At 41.7% G+C, this 24,776-nt stretch overlaps 1 protein-coding gene across 2 annotated transcripts in view; it reads right to left on the bottom strand.

Annotated features, from left to right (window-relative positions):
* Positions 1-24,776, bottom strand: part of SHC3 (SHC adaptor protein 3) — a 192,285-nt gene that overhangs the window by 68,340 nt on the left and 99,169 nt on the right. For both annotated transcript variants that reach the window (XM_006064072.4, XM_025282118.3), the window contains exons 3-5: positions 17,234-17,297; positions 14,637-14,756; positions 11,088-11,141 (exon numbers count right to left, since the gene is read on the bottom strand). In XM_006064072.4, coding sequence (XP_006064134.3) covers positions 11,088-11,141; positions 14,637-14,756; positions 17,234-17,297 — 238 coding nt within the window. The remainder of the gene's footprint in view (positions 1-11,087; positions 11,142-14,636; positions 14,757-17,233; positions 17,298-24,776) is intronic.

Here is a 24,776-nt window from a genome sequence, read left to right as displayed (position 1 = left end):
TTAGGATTAATATTACCAAAAGATGAGATTAAATTATTCTTGCCACAAAACATACACCTACAAGGCGCTTGTGACAAAAAGGCCCATTGGTTCCATCTATCAGTGACCCCAAGAAAAATAGTTTTATCTTATCCCAGCTTGGTGGCACAATTAATTATAAAATGAGGAAAAAAGAAGCGTAGAACTTTTTAAAAAAAAGTAGCAAATATAATAATTTTACTCAATAAGGATCAACTGCAAGTCTTTTACAAAATACTGATGATTGGCAAGTTGCCCTGATAGATTTCAAGAGTCAAATTTTGTTTCATTTGCCCTCAAGCCCCCACAGTAGTTAAAAGTTCAAAAATGTTAGATTGGAAGTTTGAGGATACCTGTGAAACTTTCCAACCCTATGTAGTTCCTATGCTCCCCTTTACCCTATGGGGGAGGGACGTGCTGTCTCAAATAGGAGATACTCAGAGAAGGGTTTTCTCAATTTCTTAGTTGTCAACAGGCGGTACAATTAACAATACTTTATATGTTGTTATAAATACATAATATAAATATATTTACATAATTACAGTTTGCCTAGTTAGGTATGGGTATAAATAAAATATAATAAAGGTATACCTAATTCTATTTATAGATCTATACTTGATTAATTTGTATATAAATATGTATGCCATATATGCATATTATATATATACTGTATAATTGAATATGTATTGCAGTAATATAATGTGTGAGTGGCTGATATTAATTGGTATAGATTGATGTGCTGTGATGATATATGTTCTATATACCGTATAATTATATATGTGTGACATGTATTATTGCAGTACATTGGTTTGTGTTGGTTGGTATTAGCTGTGTACGTATTGTATTGCTGTAATATATATATTAATATATTAATTATAAAGATTAATTCAAGTATATCGATTTATATATATTATATGGTAACAAGTATAAACTATATAAATACATTTTACATTTAGGTATATCTGTATACTAAAATGAGATAAGGAGGTTATACATTTATTTTTTAAATTTATACAAAGACCTAAACTAAACATTAGACCTAAATTAACATATCTTTAAATTCATGTTGTTAAAATGTAAATTTTAAAAATTAAAAAATTAAATTGACAACTGCTTGACAATTCCTTTGCCATAAAACCCCCATAGGTGTAATTGGGGAAGCCAGGCAAAAAATTGGTTTTATGGCAAAACGGCTCCCTAGAGTGGGTCCATCTTCCCGCTCAAACTAAAAAAGTAGTGGCTTCTTATCTAGGATTAATAGCTACTTTGATATTAAAAAAAAAAGCGGAACATTGAATTATTTGGTAAAGAGCCATCAGAAATTGTAATTCCATATAATAAAAAACAACTTGATGTGCTTCTAATGTTTGAAAATTGGCAGATTACTATAAGAAACTATTTTGGTCAAAATTTTTGCATCATTTTCCTTCACATGTTTTGCTGAATTTTATATCCAGGCATCCAGTTATTTTTCCTGTCAGATGTAAACAGTCTCCTATTCCAAATGCTCAGATAGCCTTTACTGACAGGTCAGCAAATGGTAAAGCCTCCATAGTTACTAAAAATCACCAAAAAGTTTTAAAAACACAAAAAACTTCAGCTAAAAGAGCTGAAATAACAGCAGTCATAGAGGCTTTTGCTATGTTTGCAGATGAGGAATTTAATCTTTACTCTGATTCTCAGTATGTGGTCAGGCTGATTCCACACATTGAAACTGCGGTTTTGCCTGAAAATAAAACTACCATATTTCATTTGTTAACTAAGTTACAGCAACAAATTTGGAAAAAAAAATATTTTTCATTGGACACATTCGGGCTCATTCCAGATTGCCTGGCCCTTTAAATGCCTTTAATGATTTGGCTGACTTGTTAACCAGAAATACAGTGGCTACTGTGATTGAGGAGGCCAGAGCCTCTCACTCACTTCATCATCAATACGCTACTGCTTTAAGACATCAATTCCAAATTCCCAGAGAGACTGCTCGAGAGATTGTGCGTTCTTGCTTACACTGCCCCACTGTTTATAATAATCTACCTATGGGAGTTAATCCTCATGGTCTCAAACCTAACGTACTCTGGCAGACAGATGTAACTCATGTTTCTTCATTTGGAAAACTGTCCTTTGTTCATGTAACTGTAGATACCTTTTCTCACGTTATTATTGCAACTGCTCGTACCAGAGAGGCAGGTAAAGATGTGATACAACATCTCTTTACTTGTTTTTCATATTTGGGCCTGCCAAAAGCTCTGAAAACTGACAATGCTCCTGCTTACACTTCTAAGTCTTTTCAGAAATTTTGTATAAAGTTTCAAATTAAACATAATACAGGCATCCCTTATTATCCACAGAGACAAGCCATTGTTGAAAAACGCATCAAACATTAAAAATCCAAATTCAAAACTAAAAGAAGGGGAGTTTAAGTATAGTTCTCCCCATCAAATCTTGCAACATGCTCTTTTCGTAATAAATATTTTAAATACTGATTTCAGCCAGAACTATTGCAATGCTTCGTCATTGGTGCCTGGAGCAATTAAATGCAAAACCATTAGTCAAATGGAAGGCCCTCTCAGGACAATGGAAGGGTCCTGACCCATTATTAACTATCGGTCGAGGATGTGCTTATATTTTTCCACAGGATGCAGATTCTCCAATTTAGACAGGCTGATTCACCATGTTGCAGACCCCCAGACATCCAGTTCACCCATTGCTTCGATCACAAAAGAGGAGCCCGCCAGAAGGGGAGGCAAGATAAACATCGAGATCCCGGCGGGACCGACGGGGCTGCTGCAGCGCGAACTCCAACCAGAAAATAATTCTACTTATTCTGATTTGGCTTGTCTACCCTCTCCTTATGTTTTTCTCTTTACCAACGATTCTGGAAAACTTAATGTACATGTGACTTTAAACTGGTGGACCCAATGTAGTGACCTGTGAATAATGTATGCTCTCATCTTGTTTAAACCCTCAATATAATGTTTGCTCCTTTGTAAGTGTTACAACGTCCACCTTATCTTATAATGTAACCACTTATTGATATAACTATAGTCTTGCCGTGTTACAACAACTTCAGGATTTAATGCGATTGCGACGATTTGTGGGCTTACTTATTTTAGGAATATCAGCTTTAATAACCGCAATTACTTCTGTTACTGTGGCAGCAATATCATTGACTCAACAAGTGCATACTGCCCAATATGTTGATACCATGTCTAAAAATGTTTCACTAACTCTAACAACACAGGAAGCTATAGATAAGAAATTAGAGATGAGAGTAGACGCCTTAGAAGAGGCAATAATGCATATTGGGACTGATTTACAGGCTTTAAAACTGAAAATGGCTTTGTCTTGCCACGCTGATTACCGGTGGATATGCGTGACATCTTTAAAGGTAAATGAGACAGATTATGAATGGGAAAAAATCAAAAATCATATCTCAGGTGTTTGGAACAGCTCTGACATTGGCCTGGACTTAGGGAAACTTCATAATCAAATCCAGACCCTGAAACACTCTCGACTGGATTTTACCGCCGCTGGAGCAGCTAATGACTTTTTTCACACCTTCTCTAACTTTTATTTCTGGAAAAAACATTCTGTCTAATCTTCTCATAATCATTCTTCCTTGTGTTGTCAGGATTCTTCGGCAGAACATTCAGAAGCTCGCGACTGAGCTGCATCTGGCTGTTTTAAGAAATAAAAAAGGGGGAGATGCTGGGAGCCGGCATATTGCATATTGAGTGAGGATCTGGAATAGCTCAACTGGAATTCTATCACTGCCGGGAGCCAGCGTGAGGCACTCCGCCCATGACAAAGGTCATGAGGAAGGAGGCTCGGCATACGCAAAGGCGGGATCGAGCCTCAGGAGTCCCCCTGGAAATTCTCGAGCATCTACCCCCAAACCAGAGTCTGCCTACTTTCTGCTTTGTGCTTTCACCTACACCTCTGACTTTACGGGGGGCTGTCTCCCACTACCTCTCTCTGGAAAAAGAGTTAGCTTACAGCTCCAGTTAATAATTCCTGGGTGTGACAGTGTTTAACCTACAAACTCCTTTGGAAATCCTCTAGCCTGCCTGAATGGGTTTTTCCGGCCACATGTGATTGTTCAGAGCCTCCCAACTGTGAGAGGCAGGAGATGTTCTAAACTGCCTAAACACAGATTCCTTTGAGTAGTTAAAAGATTAATTAGAAATTGTATTGGTGAAGGGTTTTTTCACTTGTTGAGCCAGTTTGCTGCTAAGTCTTCATACTCCTTACCTACTGTGTCCTTGGCAGTGTATTGATTGATATAATGGGTGTATAGAAATGTAAAATGCAGCTTTGTCCAATGCTTTTTGGAAGGCTGGCGCCTGACTTTGGAATAATCACCTTTAGAGAAAGATAAGTTTCTTAAAATGTTAACAGGCCTCCGGGCCAGAAGATGATGTCAATCACCTGAACTTTTGCATATGATAAGTTTGCAGGAAGAAAGCCTGGCTTGCTGCATGACTCTACCCCTTCCCCCATTATCCTCTATGCATACCTTAAGGTATAAAAACTACTTTGGAAAATAAAGTGCGGGCCTTGTTCACTGAAACTTGGTCTCCCCATGTCACTCTCTCTCCCAAATTCCAGCTGAGCGTCCATCTGGAGCGCAGATGTCCTCTGCGACCATTTATTTGCCTGGGCTTCTAAGACCCACTCGAGAGGGTGTCTAAGGTGGGGCACCTTCCGCTATTCGAGAGGGCGCCTGCGGCCTCCGTGGTCAGAGCTAACCTGGTGTCACGGGTTATATTGATTTTCCGCGTAAACCAAGCCACTCAGCTTCTTTTCTCCACTGAATTTCCTCACTGAGCTATCCTTATTCTATTACTCTTTGTATCCTTAATTAAAGTGTAATTAAGCAGTTATTCCCTGACCCTCGCCTAGCCGTCTCTCCTTCGAATACCCTGGATCAGCCGGGGCTGGTCCCCGGCAAAGAACTAAAGAGCCTCTTGATGAAAGTGAAAGAGGAGAGTGAAAATTTTGGCTTAAAGCTCAACATTCAGAAAACAAAGATCATGGCATCTGGTCTCATCACTTTATGGCAAGATGGAGAAACAATGGAAACAGTGGCAGACTTTATTTCTGGGCTCCGAAATCACTGCAGATGGTGACTACAGCCATGAAATTAAAAGACGCTTACTCCTTGGTAGAAAAGTTATGACCAACCTAGACAGCATATTAAAAAGCAGAGATGTTACTTTGTCAGCAAAGGTTTGTCTAGTCAAGGCTATGGTTCTTCCAGTAGTCGTGTATGCATGTGAGAGTTGGACTATAAAGAAAGCTGAGCGCCAAAGAATTGATGCTTTTGAACTGTGGTGTTGAAGAAGACTCTTGAGAGTCCCTTGGACTGCAAGGAGATCCAACCAGTCCATCCTAAAGGAGATCAGTCCTGAATATTCATTGGAAGGACTGATGCTGAAGCTGAAACTTCAATACTTTGGCCACCTGATGCGAAGAGCTACTCATTGGAAAAGACCCTGATTCTGGGAAAGATTGAAGACTGGAGGAGAAGGGGACGACAGAGGATGAGATGGTTGGATGGCATCACTGACTCAATGGACATGAGTTTGAGTAAACTCTGGGGTTGGTGATGGACAGAGAGGCCTGGCACGCTGCAGTCAATGGTGTCGCAAAGAGTCAGACATACCTGAGGAACTGAACTGAACTGAACTGGACCACAAAAATAAGGATTGTAGCTTGTAATCATAGACACCCTTTCTGGGTGCAAGAGATGTGAATGTCAGAAGTGACCCTAGAAAGCACTAGTGTTTCTCAATCTGAGATCCATGGAATGCTGGGTTTGGGCAGGTATATTCTCCAGCTTTTGAGATATCACCAGAATCTCTTGTATGGTTTCCTTTCCATGAGAATCTTAAAAGTTAATACAAGAAAATGTGGGATCATTCGAACAACAACTGTGTCATCAAGCTCTGCATGCAATTTCAGTGCCAAGATTTTCAGTGGGGTTTCCAACATTCTGGGTGCCACATTTTTTAAAGAATTAGAGAGAAAAGAACAAGCAGACTAGATGGCTTTGCCCCACCTGAAGCAATTTAATGTCACTTTTGTACGCAATGATGTATGACTGAAGTGTTTACTTGAATAGAAGAAATTAGTGGAAAGAGTGAGTCATCCGACGCCTGTGATAGTACAGTTGCTGCCCTCAAAAGCACCATGGTGGCCGGTTTTAGAGTCACATTGGGAGCAGAGATTTAGTTTCAGCAAAACTTTATGCATCACAGTAAATTAATTTTACTTTGAATGTTGTCGAGTCTTACTGTGTTTATTTGCACTTCCAAGTTTGATTGGGATTTACAGTTCAATAAAAGATGTAAACAAAAGGAGTCTACCCATAATTTATTTTTGCATATATTTTGATAACAAAATTAGAGTCCACACTTCTGGCATATACAAGGAAATTCTTCTTTTTCAATCCTTACTCCAGTCTGAGAAATGCTCTGCTGGATCCAAGCTAGGGAAGGAAGACTAGGCAAGAGACCTGATGTGCCCCTGCCACTCAGCTGGTCAGCAGTTAAGCCAAGGACACAGCCTTTCTGATGCCAAAAACGAAGCACTTCTGGCACAGCAGGGAAATGTATTGCTATTCCGAACAATGCCATTGACATCACCCAGTCATACCGTGAGCACTCTAAGTTCCAAAGATGGAGCTGCCAAGTGCTTATTCTGTATTTATACATGTGTCTTCTCACTCCCAAGCTTTTCTAAGCCCAACCATTATTCTGGCATTCTTTTAGTGATCTTTTAAAACTGCTAATAATAGTAGATAATAATTGTAGTATGCCTATCTACTGTAAGGATTAACAGTCTGTCTTATTCATCTTATTCTTATAATGAATAAGAATAAGACAATTATAATGAATAAGAATAAGACAAATACTGTCTTATTCCAGTCTGTCTTATTTGACATTTCAAAACACCATATTCTTACCCAGGAAACTGAGGCACAAAGCAAAAAATTGACACATACTTAGCATCAGAACAAGGAAGAGAAATAAGAATTGTTAGTTTTATTTAAAACATCTACCAATTGTAATGGTTACAAATAAATTTGGAATTGGAACTCAGGCACAAGGTGATATGCATTTGAATTGCTTAAAATTAAAAAGTAACTAGGTTTCCTATCCCCTAGAATCATAACATTTTTTGTATCAGAAAAAAACATTAAAAATTATGAATTACTTTAGGGGTCACTGAAATGTTTCCCTTTTTAAGAAGAGGTGATGGTGAAAATTGAAAATAGTTCACAGATCTTAGTACATCCTGGATAAGGACAACGTATTTGACTTTCCACTTCCCATATCTTTGCACCTCTTCTCATAACATCATCATGAAGATGAGGTTTGAGACAAGTTCTTGAAAGGAGATGTTGATGCAGGTATTCAGTGTTTCTGCTTCTTGTTTTTCAAACTGGGTCAACTTCCAAATTTAAGAAACTGGTTACAAGCATTACATTAGGCAAGAAGTAGACAGCCAGTGCAGAATAATTAGACCTGGTTACAGATGTAAATGTGGATCATAATAAACTGTGGAAAATTCTGAAAGAGATGGGAATACCAGACCACCTGACCTGCCTCTTGAGAAATCTGTATGCAGGTCAGGAAGCAAAAGTTAGAACTGGACATGAAACAACAGACTGGTTCCAAATAGGAAAAGGAGTATGTCAAGGCTGTATATTGTCACCCTGCTTATTTAACTTCTATGCAGAGCACATCATGAGAAATGCTGGGCTGGAAGAAGCACAAGCTGGAATCAAGATTGCCGGGAGAAATATCAATAACCTCAAAATATGCAGATGACACCACCCTTATGGCAGGAAGTGAAGAGGAACTCAAAAGCCTCTTGATGAAAGTGAAAGAGGAGAGTGAAAAAGTTGGCTTAACGCTCAACATTCAGAAAACGAAGATCATGGCATCTGGCCCCATCACTTCATGGGAAATAGATGGGGAAACAGTAGAAACAATGTCAGACTTTATTTTTGGGGCTCCAAAATCACTGCAGATGGTGACTGCAGCCATGAAATTAAAAGACGCTTACTCCTTGGAAGGAAAGTTATGACCAACCTAGATAGCATATTCAAAAGCAGAGACATTACTTTACCGACAAATATCCGTCTAGTCAAGGCTATGGTTTTTCCAGTAGTCATGTATGGATGTGAGAGTTGGACTGTGAAGAAAGCTGAGTGCCGAAGAATTGATGCTTTTGAACTGTGGTGTTGGAGAAGACTCTTGAGAGTCCCTTGGACTGCAAGGAGATCCAACCAGTCCATCCTAAAGGAGATCAGTCCTGGGTGTTCTTTGGAAGGAATGATGCTAAAGCTGAAACTCCAGTACTTTGGCCACCTCATGCGAAGAGTTGACTCATTAGAAAAGATTCTGATGGTGGGAGGGATTGGGGGCAGGGGGAGAAGGGGACAACAGAGGATGAGATGGCTGGATGGCATCACTGACTTGATGGATGTGAGTTCGAGTGAACTCCGGGAGTTGGTGATGGACAGGGAGGCCTGGCGTGCTGCAATTCATGGGGTCGCAAAGAGTCAGACACAACTGAGCAACTAAACTGAACTGAACCGAACAGATGTAAGTATAGATATGTGTGCAAAATAATTAAACCTGGCTACAGATGTAAGTATAGACATGTGTATATGTCTAGTATATGTGTAGCACAGGTAGAGAGTAAGTGTGTAATCATGTCTTGATGTAATCTTCAGAAGTGCTCTTTGGATGGGCTTAATTATAGAAGACTTCCACTTTCTAAACGTACATCTCAATGAGGTATTTCATTTTGCAGTGGATCGTAAGAAATCAAAGGATTGAAAAGAAAATAAAGGAAGGGAAGGAAAGGAAAAAAGAAGAGGAAAGCATCCTGGAAGACTTCTGAAAATTAGACCCTAAGAATGAAATAGGGCTAAAGCCAGTGAAACGCACTGAATAAGATGTTGAAATAATGCTTTGGTCATTCTGTGACACTTTCAGTTCAGTTCAGTCACTCATTTGTGTCCGACACTTTGCAACCTCATGGATCACAGCACGCCAAGCCTCCCTGTCCGTCACCAACTCCTGGAATTTACTCAAACTCATGTCCATTGAGTCGATGATGACATCCAACCATCTCATCCTCTGTCGTCCCCTTCTCCTCCTGCCTTCAATCTTTCCCAGCATCAGGGTCTTTTCAAATGAGTCTATTCTTCGCATGAGGTGGCCAAAGTATTGCAGTTTCAGCTTCAGCATCAGTCCTTCCAATGAATATTCAGGACGGATCTCCTTTAGGATGGACTGGTTGGATCTCCTTGCTGTTCAAGGGACTCCCAAGAGTCTTCTCCAACACCACAGTTGAAAAGCATCAATTCTTCGGTGCTCAGCTTTCTTTATAGTCCAACTCTCACATCCACACATGACCACTGGAAAAATCATAGCTTTGGCTAGACGTAACTTTGTTGGCAAAGTAATGTCTCTGCTTTTTAATATGCTGTCTAGGTTTGTCATAACTTTTCTCCCAAGGAATAAGCATCTTTTAATTTCATGGATGCAGTCACCATCTGCAGTGATTTTGGAGCCCCCAAAAATAGTCTCTCACTGTTTCCCTGTCTATTTGCCATGAAGTGATGGGACCAGATGCCATGATCTTAGTTTTCTGAATGTTGAGTTTTTAGCCAATTTTTCACTCTCCTCTTTCACTTCCATCAAGAGGCTGTTTAGTTCTTCTTTGCTTTCTGCCATCAGGGTGACACTTTAGCAGAGGTTTAAGGGCAAAGAGCCATCTGCAGGGTGGCCAAGTCCCTCTCCTGCCAGTGCCCTTTCTTTCAGGCATCTCCCTGTCTCAGACCCTTGAGACGCAGCCTGTATCTCCCCAGCAGGAGCATCTGAGTGATGCTGGGGAGATGGGAGTGATACCTGCATGGAGGCTGCAGCAGGTGGGGGAGAGAAGAGCAGGCACAGGCTTTCCTGTAGCGAATACATTCAATGTCATGATTACACTGTCCTTTGGAAATGTGAGACTGGAACCAGCAGAAGAAATCACTCCCTTGATTTGGCTTTCAATGTGCCAACAGCAGTTTTACAATCAGGCTACCCAGGTAGGAGTGTGGAAGAAAGGTATATGAGTATATATATACTCATATATATATATAAGAAAGGTATATGAGTATATATATATACTCATATATATATATAAGAAAGGTAAATATATATATGGAAAAATTCCCTTTCCCGGCTAAAAATAGACAAGGTCCCTGGCCTTGGGATAAGAAGTAATTAATATAATGCATTGATTACTCAGGCTATCTTGGACCAGTAAGCTTTACATAAAATCTGAACACTGCCTACCAACAATTTGATAAAATAATACAAACAACAATAAGGATAACAAAAATACTGTCCTGCCCGAGGAAGGAATGGTTTTCCTGACCCTGAAACTGAATGCTAGCCTTGTATTGTAGATTTCCTGACCATATGTGGGGAGCAAATTCCCTGGTCATGCCACCTTCTTAATAAAAGAAGCAACAAAAACTGGAACATTCTCCTATTCTCTATCCTCTCTCTACACAACTCCTTCCCTGTTGGCAAAACAAATCATTAAAAGACGACAGTGTTAAATTTGGAGAGAAAAATACCAGTTTCAAATATTCATGAATAAGTCAGAGTAAGTAAATTCACAGCCTTTGAATAAACTTAAAATCCCCAAATGGAGAACTCTGAGGGAGAGCCAAGAGAAACACGTACAAGAAGCAGGACCGGCAGAGTCAGGCACACAGCGGCCACTTTGAAAACTAGGGAGCTATGTCACTATGCCTTAAGAAAGCTGCTGCTTCGGAGACTTCTGACAGCTTTTGACTAATGAAATGAAATCTAATAGTAGGTCGCCATGGGTCACCCCTAAAAAAAACTATAGGAAGAGCTTATGGAATGGAAGCAGAAATAGATGGTATCACAGTTAAATTTCCTTACAGGGTTCTAAGAGGCATGCTTTTGAAGCAGGGTCCCTTCTCAGCAACTCTGACAAAAACAAGCGAAAACAACGCCAGGGGTACTTACCGGGTCTCCCCCGGAGGCAAAGGAGATGGACTGCATATGATGATTCGCTATAATCTACCAGGCCGAAAACAAGAAACAAAGACACACTGTTACTACCCTTCCCACGTCTTGGAAAACAATTTGTTGACAGACAATACAAATCAATAAGGTGTCCTGAAAACTGGTAAAATTGGTACCCAATGAAAAGAACAATTATAAAAGTAGTAATCATAGATAACCTCGAGTGAACTTTCACAGCATATCAGCTGTTCATTTAACTACTTTGCCAGAATTATCTCATTTATGTCTCATAGCAGCCCTGTGAGGTATGTAACTATTGCAATCCCATTTTACAGATGAAGAGCCTGAGGCCCCCAGGGGCTAAGCAAGCAGTTGGCTCAAAGCTCTATAGCTAATAAAAGGCAGAGCTGAGACCTGAACACAGAGGGTCTTAATAACCATGCCTCTTTGAGAAGGAAAACGTCTCACCTACACACCAAAACTCTGCAGTTTGTTTCCAAAGACATAATGGGGTCTAAAGACCCCATAGCTGGAGGGGAGGGAAATATGGTTGTCCCCAACTTCATCTGGTTTGTATCATGAGCACACAAATTAGCTTACATCCAAGATCACAATCAATGCCCTCTCCAGCACTCTTGTCATTGATCAATTTAAAAACCAGCAAGAATGTTCCAAGTTAATTTTAAAATGGGAAATTTCCATTAGCATTATCAACTGCAGCATACAGAGGAATTTAGTAGACACTGAGCAAATTAGAAGCTGCCCTAAATTTAAAAAGCTACATAAGTCTTCCCTGCTATTTTTATCTTTCTAAAGACAATGCAGTGACACTGAGGTAAATTTTCGGGGGTGGGAACAGCACTCTTGCCTCCAGCCCAGCATAACCAAGTTTGTTTCTGCACAGCCCCCTCGGGCCCTCGCCAGCAGGCAGGCAGGCAGAATTCACAGAGCCATAATCCTACCATCCAAGGGATTTTTCCGATCGTGCGCCAGTAAAACTCAAAGCAAAGCTATAACTGAATTACAAGATAAAATGAGATATTTTTAAATGCCTACTTCAGTTGTTGGCACTCAGAAAACTACTCAGAATCTAGAAAAATCCTGAGCATATACATGAATAAAAACAATGAGTCCAGCTCTGTAGCCTGTACTCAAACCCAGCTGGATCAAACTAATGGTTGCCTTTTGCAGCTGTTTCCTGCCTCTAGTCTAGGGGTAGGGGGCTCCCAGGAGAGCAATGAGGACGTAGCAGTCCCAAAATGATGACAAACGGTGACTTCTATAGTTGTTCATTTCTGCTTGTTAAATGTTTTAATTTTTTATTCCAAAGCAGCCCTACAGCTGAGATTTGGAAATCAAAGATTTCAGAATAAAATGGACATCATATTTGGTCAACATGACCATTACTGTGTGATTTTATGTTGTCCCTTTGGGTAGAGTAGAAATTGAAAAGGAGAGTAAGAAAATGAGAGCTAATTAACTAAAGGATGTGCTTTGCTCTGAGGGTGTTTCATCTTGTTTCTCCTCCTTGCAAGCTCTGCAGAGGGGAGCTAGCGCTGCACTTCTGTTGTCTCTCTGGATTGGGAAGGGTAGGCCCACTCAAGCTCCTTCTCAATTTGCTACAGCCAGGCCTAAACTTGGGAAAGGCTGAGGAATGTGAGCTCTGGCTCCTGCCAAATCTCCCTCAGACTGTGCTCATGTCATCTGCACTGGCATCTCCCAGGACTCTTGAGCCTAGCACACCCTCCCAAGGGCAGGATGATGAGACCAGGACATAACCAACCAGCCCCCTACCCCAGGATGGGGAAGGCCAACCATTGTGACCTCATCCTTTCTGCTCTGAGAGTCTGCCTCTCTCTCTCTCTTTTTATTTTTTGAGGTGGGACACGAAGTATAATGTGGAATTACAATGATCTCACAGAATTGAGGACCATGGCCTGAGGATTCCTAGAAACAAAAGATGCAACAGTCACATGCAATAAAAATGGAAGAGAACAGATTGCAGCTGCCAAGGGGAGAGAGGGCAGGAGGGAAACACTGAGAGTCGGGGATTAGCAAATGTAAACCATTATATCGAGAATGAATAAACAACAAGGTCCTACACTATGGCACAGGGAAATATATTCAATATCATGTGATAAATCACAATGGAAAAGAAGTTTTGAAAGAATATACATATAAAAATACATATATAACTGAATCACTTTGCTGTACAATAGAAATTTACAAAACATTGTAAATCAACTATACTTCAATTTGAAAAAAAAGAATGAAAGTGGGCATGTGAGGGAAACCCTGAGGAAACCTATCTCATTAGCTTTCATGCTCAAGCGTGCTGCACCCCAAATCACCACAGTGCTCAGCTAGAGGCAGCTCCAGAGAAAGGCTGAGCCCATTGCATGTTTCTAATCTACCACCAGAGGACTGGTTACCCATCCCTCAGAAGGGCCGGTGAGAAGGAATTATCCATCAGTTGAGTGAGAACAAAGGAATGGAGGGAGAAGTGGCACCCAGTATTCCAAAGCACAGCCTAGGCATTGCCTCTCGTTTCTATGCCAGATCTAGAATTTACTTCAGCATCTGGGGTTGGACGTGGTGTCCTATTCATCCTAAATGAAGCTGGGCATGCTGCTTGCTTACTTGAGGGTGTGGAAATCAATAAATATGACTATGTTTAGCAAGATGAAGGTAACCCTGGGCATCCCTGGTAACACACTGCAGAGTGGGGAAGTATGTCACTCAGAGGTCTGTGGATTGCCCAGCCTCCGCCATGGAGACACACCTGAATCCCAGCTTACACTGCCGCCAACAGAACCCCAGACTGAGCTGAGCGTGTTCACCTCCTTTACTTGCTTTGGCCTTCAGAACCAAAGTTCTCTTGGTTCCAGGATAGCTACTCATACACCCATTTTCCCAGCTGAAGGAACTAACAGTCAAATAAACTTAAATGACAGGCAATGTGGAAAAACCCAACTATCTTAACAGAATTTGCCTCAGTAAGCTTCATCACCCCCACCTCAGTCAGCCAGGACCCCTCCACATTGGGCGTGCCACAGATGCACCATGTCACGTCAACTCCATGACAGTTTCAACCGTGAGAGCCTCCAAAATAATGACCCACTAAGAAATTAAAAATGCCAGCAATTAAACCACAGCATGTGACCATTTCAAAGATGATAAATATGAAAATTAAATGTGGGCTGTAGAACCAACAAAATACAACGTAAGAGAAAACAAAATGGGGCAAAGGGACATTGATAGGAAACTTTTGCATATACAAATACACCTCTTTTTAACTCTAAGTATATCAGTGATTTCATGCATTTTCCTTCCCTCCCCCAACAAAAAAAGGTTTATATCAGAATTCAAAAGACCCAATTCCAGCTATCACTCACTTGATGAACTTTAAAAGTGGCCAGAGTTTGTAGACTGATGAAAGTTTATACAAATGTGTTTCACAGGGACCCGATAAAGCTGGAAATGGGAAGCCCTTTCAAGCAGCCACGGTTTTAGGGTTCTGGGCAGGGCAGGGCCTGGGCACCTACAGACCTGTTTGGAGTCCGGCGTCCGCAGGTTCAGGCTGGCGGTGGAAATGGTCAGGGAAATGCTCATGCCTGCAAACTGGAGGTTGCTCTTGCCCAAGATGCTGGACAACATTTTGCTCGGAGGCTGTGAAATGAAGAAGCATTATTTTAGCTTTCCATTCTCGGGAGGCCACACTGTCAGGGCCCCCACGCTGTTCTATCCGCCACACCTCCAACCTCCACCATCCCCTCTCATCAGGCCCACGAAGGCAATGTCACGGAAATGAGCTGGGAGGGTGAGATCTGACCCTAACACATCAATTCTAGAGTATGCAGTATGCAAACTAAAACACCTAACCCGCACACACTGAGATGAGGACCCTGCAGGGAGGTCAGAGGTGTCAGTACACCAGGCAGCTCGTCTGGGATGCGGTCTCATGGGGGTCACTCAGAAGCCTCAGAAAAGCATCACAGGCCACAAGTTTTGCAGCCTCAGAAACTGGTTTCATCCCACCAGGAAACTACTCAGGACTAGACTAAATGGGCCAGCTCATGGGGCTGATGAACAATCAAATGGTCCAGTTAAAGCTGTTGGGTCTGGGGCCAGCACAAGGATGGACAGACCCAGTTCTGCTCCAACTGGTGCATTAAACAGTCCTCCAGAATTGTCCTTGGCACAGGGACCAACTGCCCCACCATCCTTCCTTTTCAGATTAGAACACGCCGTCTTCTAAGATGCCAATGCACACTAGTTCTTAACCAAGCAGCACTATTTTTGAATCACCTGCCAGAGCTATTTAAAAACAGAGATGCCTGAGGCCCACCCAGGAGATTCTGATTAAGTATACCAGAGTGGAGCCTCAAAATAGAAATTGCTTCCCCCACTTTTGTCAAGAGGACCGTGAGGGAACCCTGAGAACTGCTGGTCAAGTACCATGTGACTATAAAAGCATTCCTGTTTGCAAAATTTTGGAGCCTGCCTGGTCCTCTATGTCTCCCCTGGGCTGACTGAAACACAGGCTAGCACATCAAGTTGAGCCTTCATCCAAAATTATCTGCCTGAAATCCAGTTACTCTGTGGGTTCACAAATGTCTGCAAGCTATGAAAACAGAGCTGACCCACAGCCTTGGAAGCAGCGGAGGCAATGACACAACCTGCCCAGAACCTCAGCCTTGGGACAGACTCGAAGACAGGGATGCACGTACTCCCCACCATTCAGTCCAGGCTTAGAAAAGTCCAGATGGTGGGTATTTAATTACATATATACTAGACACTTAAGGAAAGAGTTTTTCTATGTTTTCTCTTAATCAAGTTTGTGTGTGTTTTTTTTTTTTTTCCTTTCTAGTCCAACCACCTTCAGGATGAAAAGGTCAAGGAATTAAAAGTGCAACCCCTGAAGCCAGGCGGCCGGAGCTTGAGCTCAGCTCCACCACCTTCTCACACTGTAAGTTCCCACCCCTGTACCTCAGTTTCTATCATCTGTAAAATGGGGATAGCCAGTGGTATTCTAGAGCTGGTTTGTTCTAGCTAAAGAAAGCCAATTATTAACTTTTTAGGAGTTTTATGAGCTGGTCACAAAGAGTTGGACATGACTGAGTGACTGAACAACAACATGAGCTGGTCATTAAAAGCAGCTGCTACTTAAAATTAATTTATGTAGACTTACAATTAAATCAATTACATTTGTAAAACAAGAAATAAATACTCAAAACTCATCACTTCCTAATTGTTGCTACATTATGTATTAGCTATGCTGTTCAGGTTGGTGACTCAGTGGTAAAGCATCCACCTGCAAGTACAGGAGATGCAGAAGACTCGGGTTCGATCCCTGAGTCAGAAAGATCCCTTAGAGGAGGAAATGGCACCTCACTGCAGTATCCTTGCCTGGAAAATTCCACAGACAGAGGAGCCTGGCAGGCTACAGGGCATGGGGTCACAAAGAGTCGGATGTGACCAAGAGACTGAGTATGCATGCCCGTGCTCTTCAGGTTACTTATGTCCATGACATGTGGCAGGGATGCTGTGTAACAGAGACCTAAAACACACTTCTTCCCAACTCCCCTTTAGGGATATCAGGTTACAGCTTGAAATTGGCCATAGTGGAGCATTTATACCATGGAAACTAGCAAACAAGACCAATTTAGTGCTTCTCAGTCTCCATCTCCAGCCCCAAGAGCCTGTTGCTCAACTTTTACCAGCACATCCCTGAGGGCATCAACCACAAAGAGTTGCTCGAATGAAATTAATTAATGTACAGAAAAGCTGAGAAGAGCATCTGGCCCTGGTTTATAGGGCTTTAAGTGTAGACCTGGGGTGTTGACTTTGGCAACCCTATCAGTTAGCCTTAAGAGCTAACTGTCCTCCTCGACCATATGGCAAAGAGGGAAACTAAGCTCTTTTTGTTTTTAAAAGTGACAAAAGTCATTGTCACTGTAAGTTACCCTCTTTAAACCAACAGATGACTCTTGGTTCCCCACTGCTCAGCCAAAAAAAAAAGTGACAACAGCCAGGCCATGGGAAAGAGAAACTGAACAAGGCATGTGATTAAAGATGCTGCGTGGTGACAGAAGGGGGGAAAAGCAAAGGAGACACAGGCAGACATAGAGCTGGGAGGACGGTACCTTTCTCTTCCTGAAGGCTCCCTTGGATCCAGGGACAGCTTCACAAACCCGGCTTATGGCTTCCCTAAGAGGACAGGAAGAGAGATCCATTTTATCACATCCATCAGGATTACATAACCCAGATTGTCTACATGTACAAAAAACAAAATAAAAAATCCACAAGCAGAGCATCTTAGAACCTCTGACTGCCAGGATCATAGTTCTATCTGTTGCAATGGCCATTTCCTAAGGCTGTGAGATGTATCAATGCCACACTTGCTTTTTTCTTTTTCAACATTTGGTTAAGATTCCATTTTAGAAAATCAGTGCCGTGAAGCGCTGAAGTGTACTTTTCTGGATGTTCTCTCCATTGCTGTGGTCATGGCACAAGGCCCAATCCTAATCAAGCACTGCTATTGATCAAGATCCTTCTGAAGTGAGTCAGAATGTAATTAAAAGAAATTCAGTCCTCTGAGTGTTATTCCCAGCTTCTGCAGTTACTAAATATCATAAAATCAAGAGAGTTTTGAAAGAGGAGAGGAACTCCGGGGGTATACAAATGAGCCAGAAATGAGGCTCTGTGCAGGCATTTCTAGAGTAGCTACAATGTGCTGGGCACAGTCCTGAGGAAGGAGACAAGGAATGTAGGTACCAAGGGGGACTGACAGGAGGACCAGCTGCAGAGCGTCTGACCCACAGGCCTGTCCAGGGCAGGAGGCATGAAGCAGTGCACGCATGCTCAGTCATGTCCAATTCTTTGCATCCCTGTGGACTGTAGCCCGCCACATTCCTCTGTCCATAGGATTTTCCAGGCAGGAATACTAGAGTGGATTGCCATGCCCTCCTCCAGGGGATCTTCCTGACCCGGGGATTGAACGCACGTCTCCTGCATTGCAGCCAGATTCTTTACCACTGAGCCGCCCCGGGCACGCACAGGAGCAATGGGTGGGTGCAAAAGTAAGACCAGGTGGAGGCTGCTATAGTCCAGATGCTGGAAGCTGGGCAGAACATGGCTCTGGCGGGTGCTTGAATGCATGTGTAGCACAATTTTGTGACTCAGCCTCAGTGAGACATGATAAGTGATATGCCAAGTGAGGCCTCAAAGTCAGGAGCCCCGAAAAGAGCTGGGTTAACTTCTAACTCCCGCATGGAAAAGGACAAAATAGTAAAAGAACATTAAAAAAAATAATAAATAGGAATTTGGAGACACATTGAATAATAAAGAAGATAATGGGTCCTCGGTGACATTTCACAAACTTTTTCAGCTGAATACTTCTTGCAATTATTTCTATCATCTAAACATTATTACTGTCACAATAGAATGCTTTTAAGAGAAATATGACCTTGTCAAATTAAGCAAGAGACTATGAAGATAAGCTTTACATTTGCCATTCAACTCATTGTAGAGAAAAGAGAAAGAAATATTATTCTAAAAGTTCAGATGCCATAAAAACTGTAGACAATGAATCATCATGACGCAGAAAAAGTTTATTTGAAAGAAACAAATTTTTTTATGTTTATCCTTAGTCATTTATTCTAAAATACTATTATTCTAAAAGTGATTCTATCAAAATGATCATCCAAAGTATTTTCTAAAGGTAAACGCCTTACTGAATAGAGTCGAGTCATTTCTCTAGAGAAGCATGCATTTTTTAAAAAGTTACTATATTTTATCTGTTTAATTTTTTAAAAGTTTGATGCCTGTCTGCACTGTGTGTGTTATATTAAATGATATATTTAGCTGAGCAAAGCAGTTCAGTCTCTGATAGTCCCAGCAGGCTAGAAAGACATTCTTTGGTGAAAAGTTTCCAGTTAGTCATTTTTTAAATACCCCTAGTAAGCATCAGATTTCTTTTCCCTTCTACCTTATGCAAGAGGAAAAAAACTGGTCTTGGATGACAGGCTTCAAGAAAGAAATGTCAAATGTCTAATTTAGTATGTAGCTTTTACACATCATCAAATGTCCCATGTAGTCAAGCCATGAAGCTTGGGCAACAGGCCTTGCTACCTATGTACCACTTAGGGAGTTGGGAAAGACCAGTGAGCATTAAGAATGGGATTGTGGTGAAAATGTTGCAAATAATAAACATGGTCTATCAAACAAATCCCATTATCTCTATCCCTCCCATAGACAGATAAGCAGCCATCTCAGGGCATGTTCAGAGACTCAATCTTTTGGCCTTAAACTTTGCAAATGTAATACCTTCTAGAAATGTCTCAGAGCTCATGGACTCAGGGAAGTCCTAGGGATCCCCCTTGTGAGCCAGTCTTTAGAATCCCCAAGGAGGTTTGCAAACCAAGCTACTTTTCAGAAAAATGCTCTCCTTTCATCATTGGCGGAAACTTGTTTCTAATGACCGTATTCCTCATGAGTGTGAATTCTCATTTCAATCAGGTTTATGGTATTCATTTCTGTTTGAAATAGAAATGTGACATAACTATTAATAAGTGCAATAGCTAGATGACTGAAATTAGCTTGAACTTCAAAGTCTAATTTAAATGTAACAATTTTTATTGTCCATCCTTATTCCCTAGCAGAGTGCCTCTTGGTGATCAGTATTATTTCAACTGGTTCATTTAGCAATCATTATTTAGCCTTTGTATAAATCCATTTAATCCTAGTTCGAGCCTCCAGTTGTGCTTTTGCCCTGTTTTTAATAATGGAAATTGCATCCTAACATTCTGTCCAGTGAGATCCCATTTTGGTAAGTCAACCATGACCTTGGAGTTCAGTTAATATGAAAATGGAATGTTTGGCACCTCCAGAGTCATCTGAGAGTACAATTACTGACTTCAAGAGCCAGCCCTATATGCTAATCTTTACTTTCTCATAATTTCACCATCGTCCCTTTTTCAGTCTAAAATTCTCATCATTAGAGCCAGTACCCTTGAGATTTAATAGCTTTTTCATTGGAATACAGTACTAGATCCTTTGAAATCATACAGCATCACCTTATTCCCTACTCACAATCTCATTGCTGCCTACCTAATCTCCCCAAACACACACACACACACACACACACACACACATATTTTATAGACTAAAACAATAAAAAGAAGAAAAACAGGACATCTGGGTTATTTCTACACTTATCACTCATATGCTAGTGGGTTGGGTGTGCAACAAACACACACATATAATCACAAATTGCAATCAACTTCATGAAGAAACAAAAAGTAGAGGTATGTAGAATGTGTAGATAAGTAGAACCTGCCACCCTCAAATATGCCTCTCTGGCCTAAGGATCATTTTGAGCTGAAGGCAATTGAGAAGAAGCAGATATAAGAAAAGCACCCTGCACTTCCCCTATTTGCCTACAATTAGGACATGAATTTTCAAAGGCATTTCTTTCTCCTTTCTACCAGGAAGGACAGCTGGAGACAATGCTGTGTGTGTGTTAGTTGCTCAGTCATGTCTTACTCTTTGTGACACAATGGACTGTAGCTGATGTCCTGTCCATGGAATTCTCCAGGCAAGAATATTGGAGTGGGTTGTGATTTCCTCCTCCAGGGATCTTCCTGACTCAGGGATCGAACCTGGGTCTCCTGCATTGCAGGCAGATTCTACACCCTCTGAGCCACCAGGGAAGCCGGAGACAGTGCTAGACCTTGATCAACTAAGAAATGCACCAGCGGAATCTGCATAGCAAACCTTGTTCCTAACTAGTATTATCTTCCATTAGTTTCCTCATGCATTTTATCTTCCCACAATTTGTCACCCCTAGAAACTCAGTCTTTTTCTTTGTGCCTTGTCAATTCTGTACAGATGTTTCCTTCAATTAAGATATAAGCCCAAGTTCTAACCACTTCTTTGTGTTACTCATCGCTGAGTTTCACTGTGTGCATACGCACTGCATGCTTTAATCAACAGTTCATCTTTCTCTCATTACTCTGTCTTCTGTTAGTCTTTATTTTAGGGTCCCAGGCAAAGAACATAGGAGGGTAGAGCACAAAAGTTTTTTTCCTCCCCTACAGAATAAATGTCGTAATGTATATCAGTTGAGGGGAAAAGTTACCCAGTGGGGTCATTTAAGTGCCTGGGTAACCATCTAGGAAAAAGTAAGTTGAGTTCCTATCTTATATTTATACAAGTATGCAAATAGATCCTAGATGGATCACAGATTTAATTTGTTTGTGATGAAACCATAAGAGTACTAAAAGAAAACTTGGAAGACTTTTTAAAAATCTCTTAAAATGATACAGAAGCCAGAAAAGAAAATATTGACACAATATCATAAAACTTCACGCACAAGAAAAAATGGCAACATTTCACAATCAAACGATAACTGTCCTAATATAAGTCAATAAAGAAAACATCAAAAACCCAATGGAAAATGGGTAAAAGATATGAACAAAGAGTTCACACAGGAAATAAATGGCTCTTGAAAATATGACAAGATTCTCATCTTTACCATAGTAAAAATACAAATTAAAGCTTATACTAAAAATCAACTTTCACAGCCAAAGATTTAAGCTTGATAAGACTTTGTAGGTAAAGTACCTGTATCAGTGAGAATGTGTAAGTTGGTATAGCCTCTATGGGAGCAGACTGGTCATATCCCTGACAGAACGAAAGACGCATAGACCCTTTCATCCAGCAGTTCTACCTTCAGAAATGCATCCTCTAAATACACTCAGAAACAAGATAAAAGACTTACATCCAGCACCACTGATTGCAGCAAAGTCTTTAACATGCAGATGGGAAACAATGTCTATCATGGGACCAGTTCAACAAATTATGGTACCTCCATTAAATGAACTATCAATAGCATTGTTGATGGTGCCCTCTCCACTCCCACCTCCCTTTTCCTCCTCAGCTTTCTCCAGGTCACTCTTGTTCACACTAACTGTCCCTGCAAAGTCGCCAACACCCTCCCTGGCACCAAATTGACCGATGATCTCCTGCCTCACTTCCTTGACATACTTACTTTTCTTGACTTCTTGCTTCCACACTCTTCTGACAAGCTCCACCCTCCTGAGTGTTTCTGGTCAATTTCTCACCTTCTCCATGACTCTATCTCTAAATCGTAGAGAGCCCCAGGGATCTATTCAGCCCAACTCCTCTCTGTCCTCTGTATAACCTGGACAAGTAGATGGTGCAATCTGAGAACAAATTTACTACCCAAACATCTAAATCCACTCAGGGAGCCAGCTCCTCTCTGGCTCTGGATGAAGCCCTTGGGCACACCCCACATCTGGTCAACTCACTTCTGGACAAGAAAATGTCCTCAGTCACTTACAAATGACTCCATTTTCCTATTTCTAGTGATTTAAAATGTTTAGTACCAGTGTAATAGTGAAAGCCTGGAACATCATTTAAAGTTAGAGCTCTTCTCCTCTGTTAGCAGTGTCTGGAGCCCAAAACCTTCTGGTGGCCAAGGAAGGAGGTGTCTTCCATCCTCTGGACACAGCTGGGATAGGGGTCTGGGGATGCATACAAAGAAGTCAGGGAGCACTGAGGGACACTGCCAGCCCTGGGTCTGGGCCCTCAGGCCAGGACTGAGGTTTGCAGCAGACTCCTCTAATAGGCACTCTCATTGCTTCTTATGCAGAATACATCACGAGAAATGCTGGACTGGATGAAGCACAAGCTGGGATCAAGATTGCCAGGAGAAATATCAATAATCTCAGATATGCGGATGACACCACCCCTATGGCAGAAAGTGAAGAAGAACTAAAGAGCCTCTTGATGAAAGTGAAAGGGGAGAGTAAAAAAGTTGGCTGAAAACTCAACATTCAGAAAACTAAGATCATGGCATCTGGTCCATCACTTCATGGTAAATAGAAGGGGAAACAGTGGAAACAGTGACAGACTTTATTTTTTTGGGCTCCAAAATCACTGCAGATGGTGACTGCAGCCATGAATTTAAAAGACACTTTCCCCTTGGAAAAAAAGCTACAACCTACTTAGACAGCATATTAAAAAGCAGAGAAATTACCTTGCCAACAAAGGTCCGTCTAGTCAAAGCTATGGTTTTTCCAGTAGTCATGTATGGATGTGAAAGTTGAACCATAAAGCAGGCTGAGCACCAAAGAATTAGTGCTTTTGAGCTGTGGTGTTGGAGAAGACTCTTGAGAGTCCCTTGGATTGCAAGGAGATCCAACCAGTCCATCCTAAAGGAAATCAGTCCTGAATATTCATTGGAAGGACTGATGGTGAAGCTAAAACTCCAATACTTTGGCCACCTGATGCGAAGAACTGACTCATTGGAAAAGACCCTGATGCTGGGAAAGATTGAAGGAGGGAGGAGAAGGGGATGGCAGAGGATGAGATGGTTGGATGGCATCACTGACTCAATGGACATGAGTTTGAGTAAACTCTCAGAGAGGGTGATGGACGGGGAGGCCTGACATGCTGCAGTCCATGGGGTCACAAAGAGTTGGACATGACTGAGGGTCTGAACTTGCTTCTTTGACAGCTCCTTCCCTCTCTCCCAAGAATAGTTGGGTGCCTGTGCTATAAAATAGATAATGTCCATCCTTCATCTACCCACACACCTGCCCCTCCGAGCATCACACCCATGGAGTAGCTCCAGCCTGTTGCTGCTGACACAACCTCATTCTTTAGCTGAATGCTTTCTAGCATGGATTCAGTGGGCTCATGACCCATTAGGGTGCCTCCTGTGCACAGCACCTTCTATCAGCTACAGGTAGTTTCTCTCCAAACACATTTCCTCCTGCTTAAGGTCTCAATGTTGCAATTCTGTTGACCCACTAGGCTGCCCGAGCTCCCGGTGACACATGCCAAAGTTTGTGTCATTTTCTCAAAGCCCATCACTGTGTCTGAAGCAAGAGGAAACCATCTGGCCCCTCCCACATTAGCAGGGTACAGACCACAAGACACAAGACTCTAGCCAGAGAAATCCTCTCCATAATTCCCAACATCATTCATTATGCCTTCCGGGTGAGTATTGGGAAAACAACAGCAAAGTAGGTTCCACACCCATCTGTGGTGATCCCACACCTTAGGCCTCCAGGAGTGCTGGAGCCATGCCCTGCCTGGACCTCTGCTAAACAAAGGCAGAGTCCAATTTTACTCTGTGGTTACCTCTACCTATTTCTGTCCTAAGGTGTCTTATTATCTCTAGCTCCAAATGCCTCATTTGTCTTCATCCCCAGCTTCAATCTTTCCCAGGATGTTGGTACCAGGATTTTATAGACAATTACCACATCCAGTTGCTATCTCCAGCTCATTGTCTAAAGTTTTCTCAGACTTGTTTTCAAACAAAGCCTTGATTATCCCTACCAAAAGCATTCCTTCCCTGGTCTTCCCATGGTAGAAAACAGGACCATGGTCCAGAGAGCTACCCCCACCCCACACCCAGGAGCTGTCCTTGATCCTCCCATGCCACTCCCACACCAAATCCATCAAAGCTCTGACCACCGTGGAGAAGCAAGACAGTCTACGCTCTCAAGAAACCTACAGAGCAGAGGAGGAGACCAGCGACTCATGGAATACTCTAGAGAAAGCAGTGGCCAGAGCACATGCACTGTCACCTACCAGAAGGCGATTCTGTCTTTCAGAGAAGCAAAAAGGCAGGTACATTTTGTCCACAGAGAGGCC

The sequence above is a fragment of the Bubalus bubalis genome, chromosome 3, assembly GCF_019923935.1.
Source record: "Bubalus bubalis isolate 160015118507 breed Murrah chromosome 3, NDDB_SH_1, whole genome shotgun sequence".
Lineage (NCBI taxonomy): Eukaryota > Metazoa > Chordata > Mammalia > Artiodactyla > Bovidae > Bubalus > Bubalus bubalis.
This window is presented reverse-complemented; position numbering and strand designations above follow the sequence as displayed.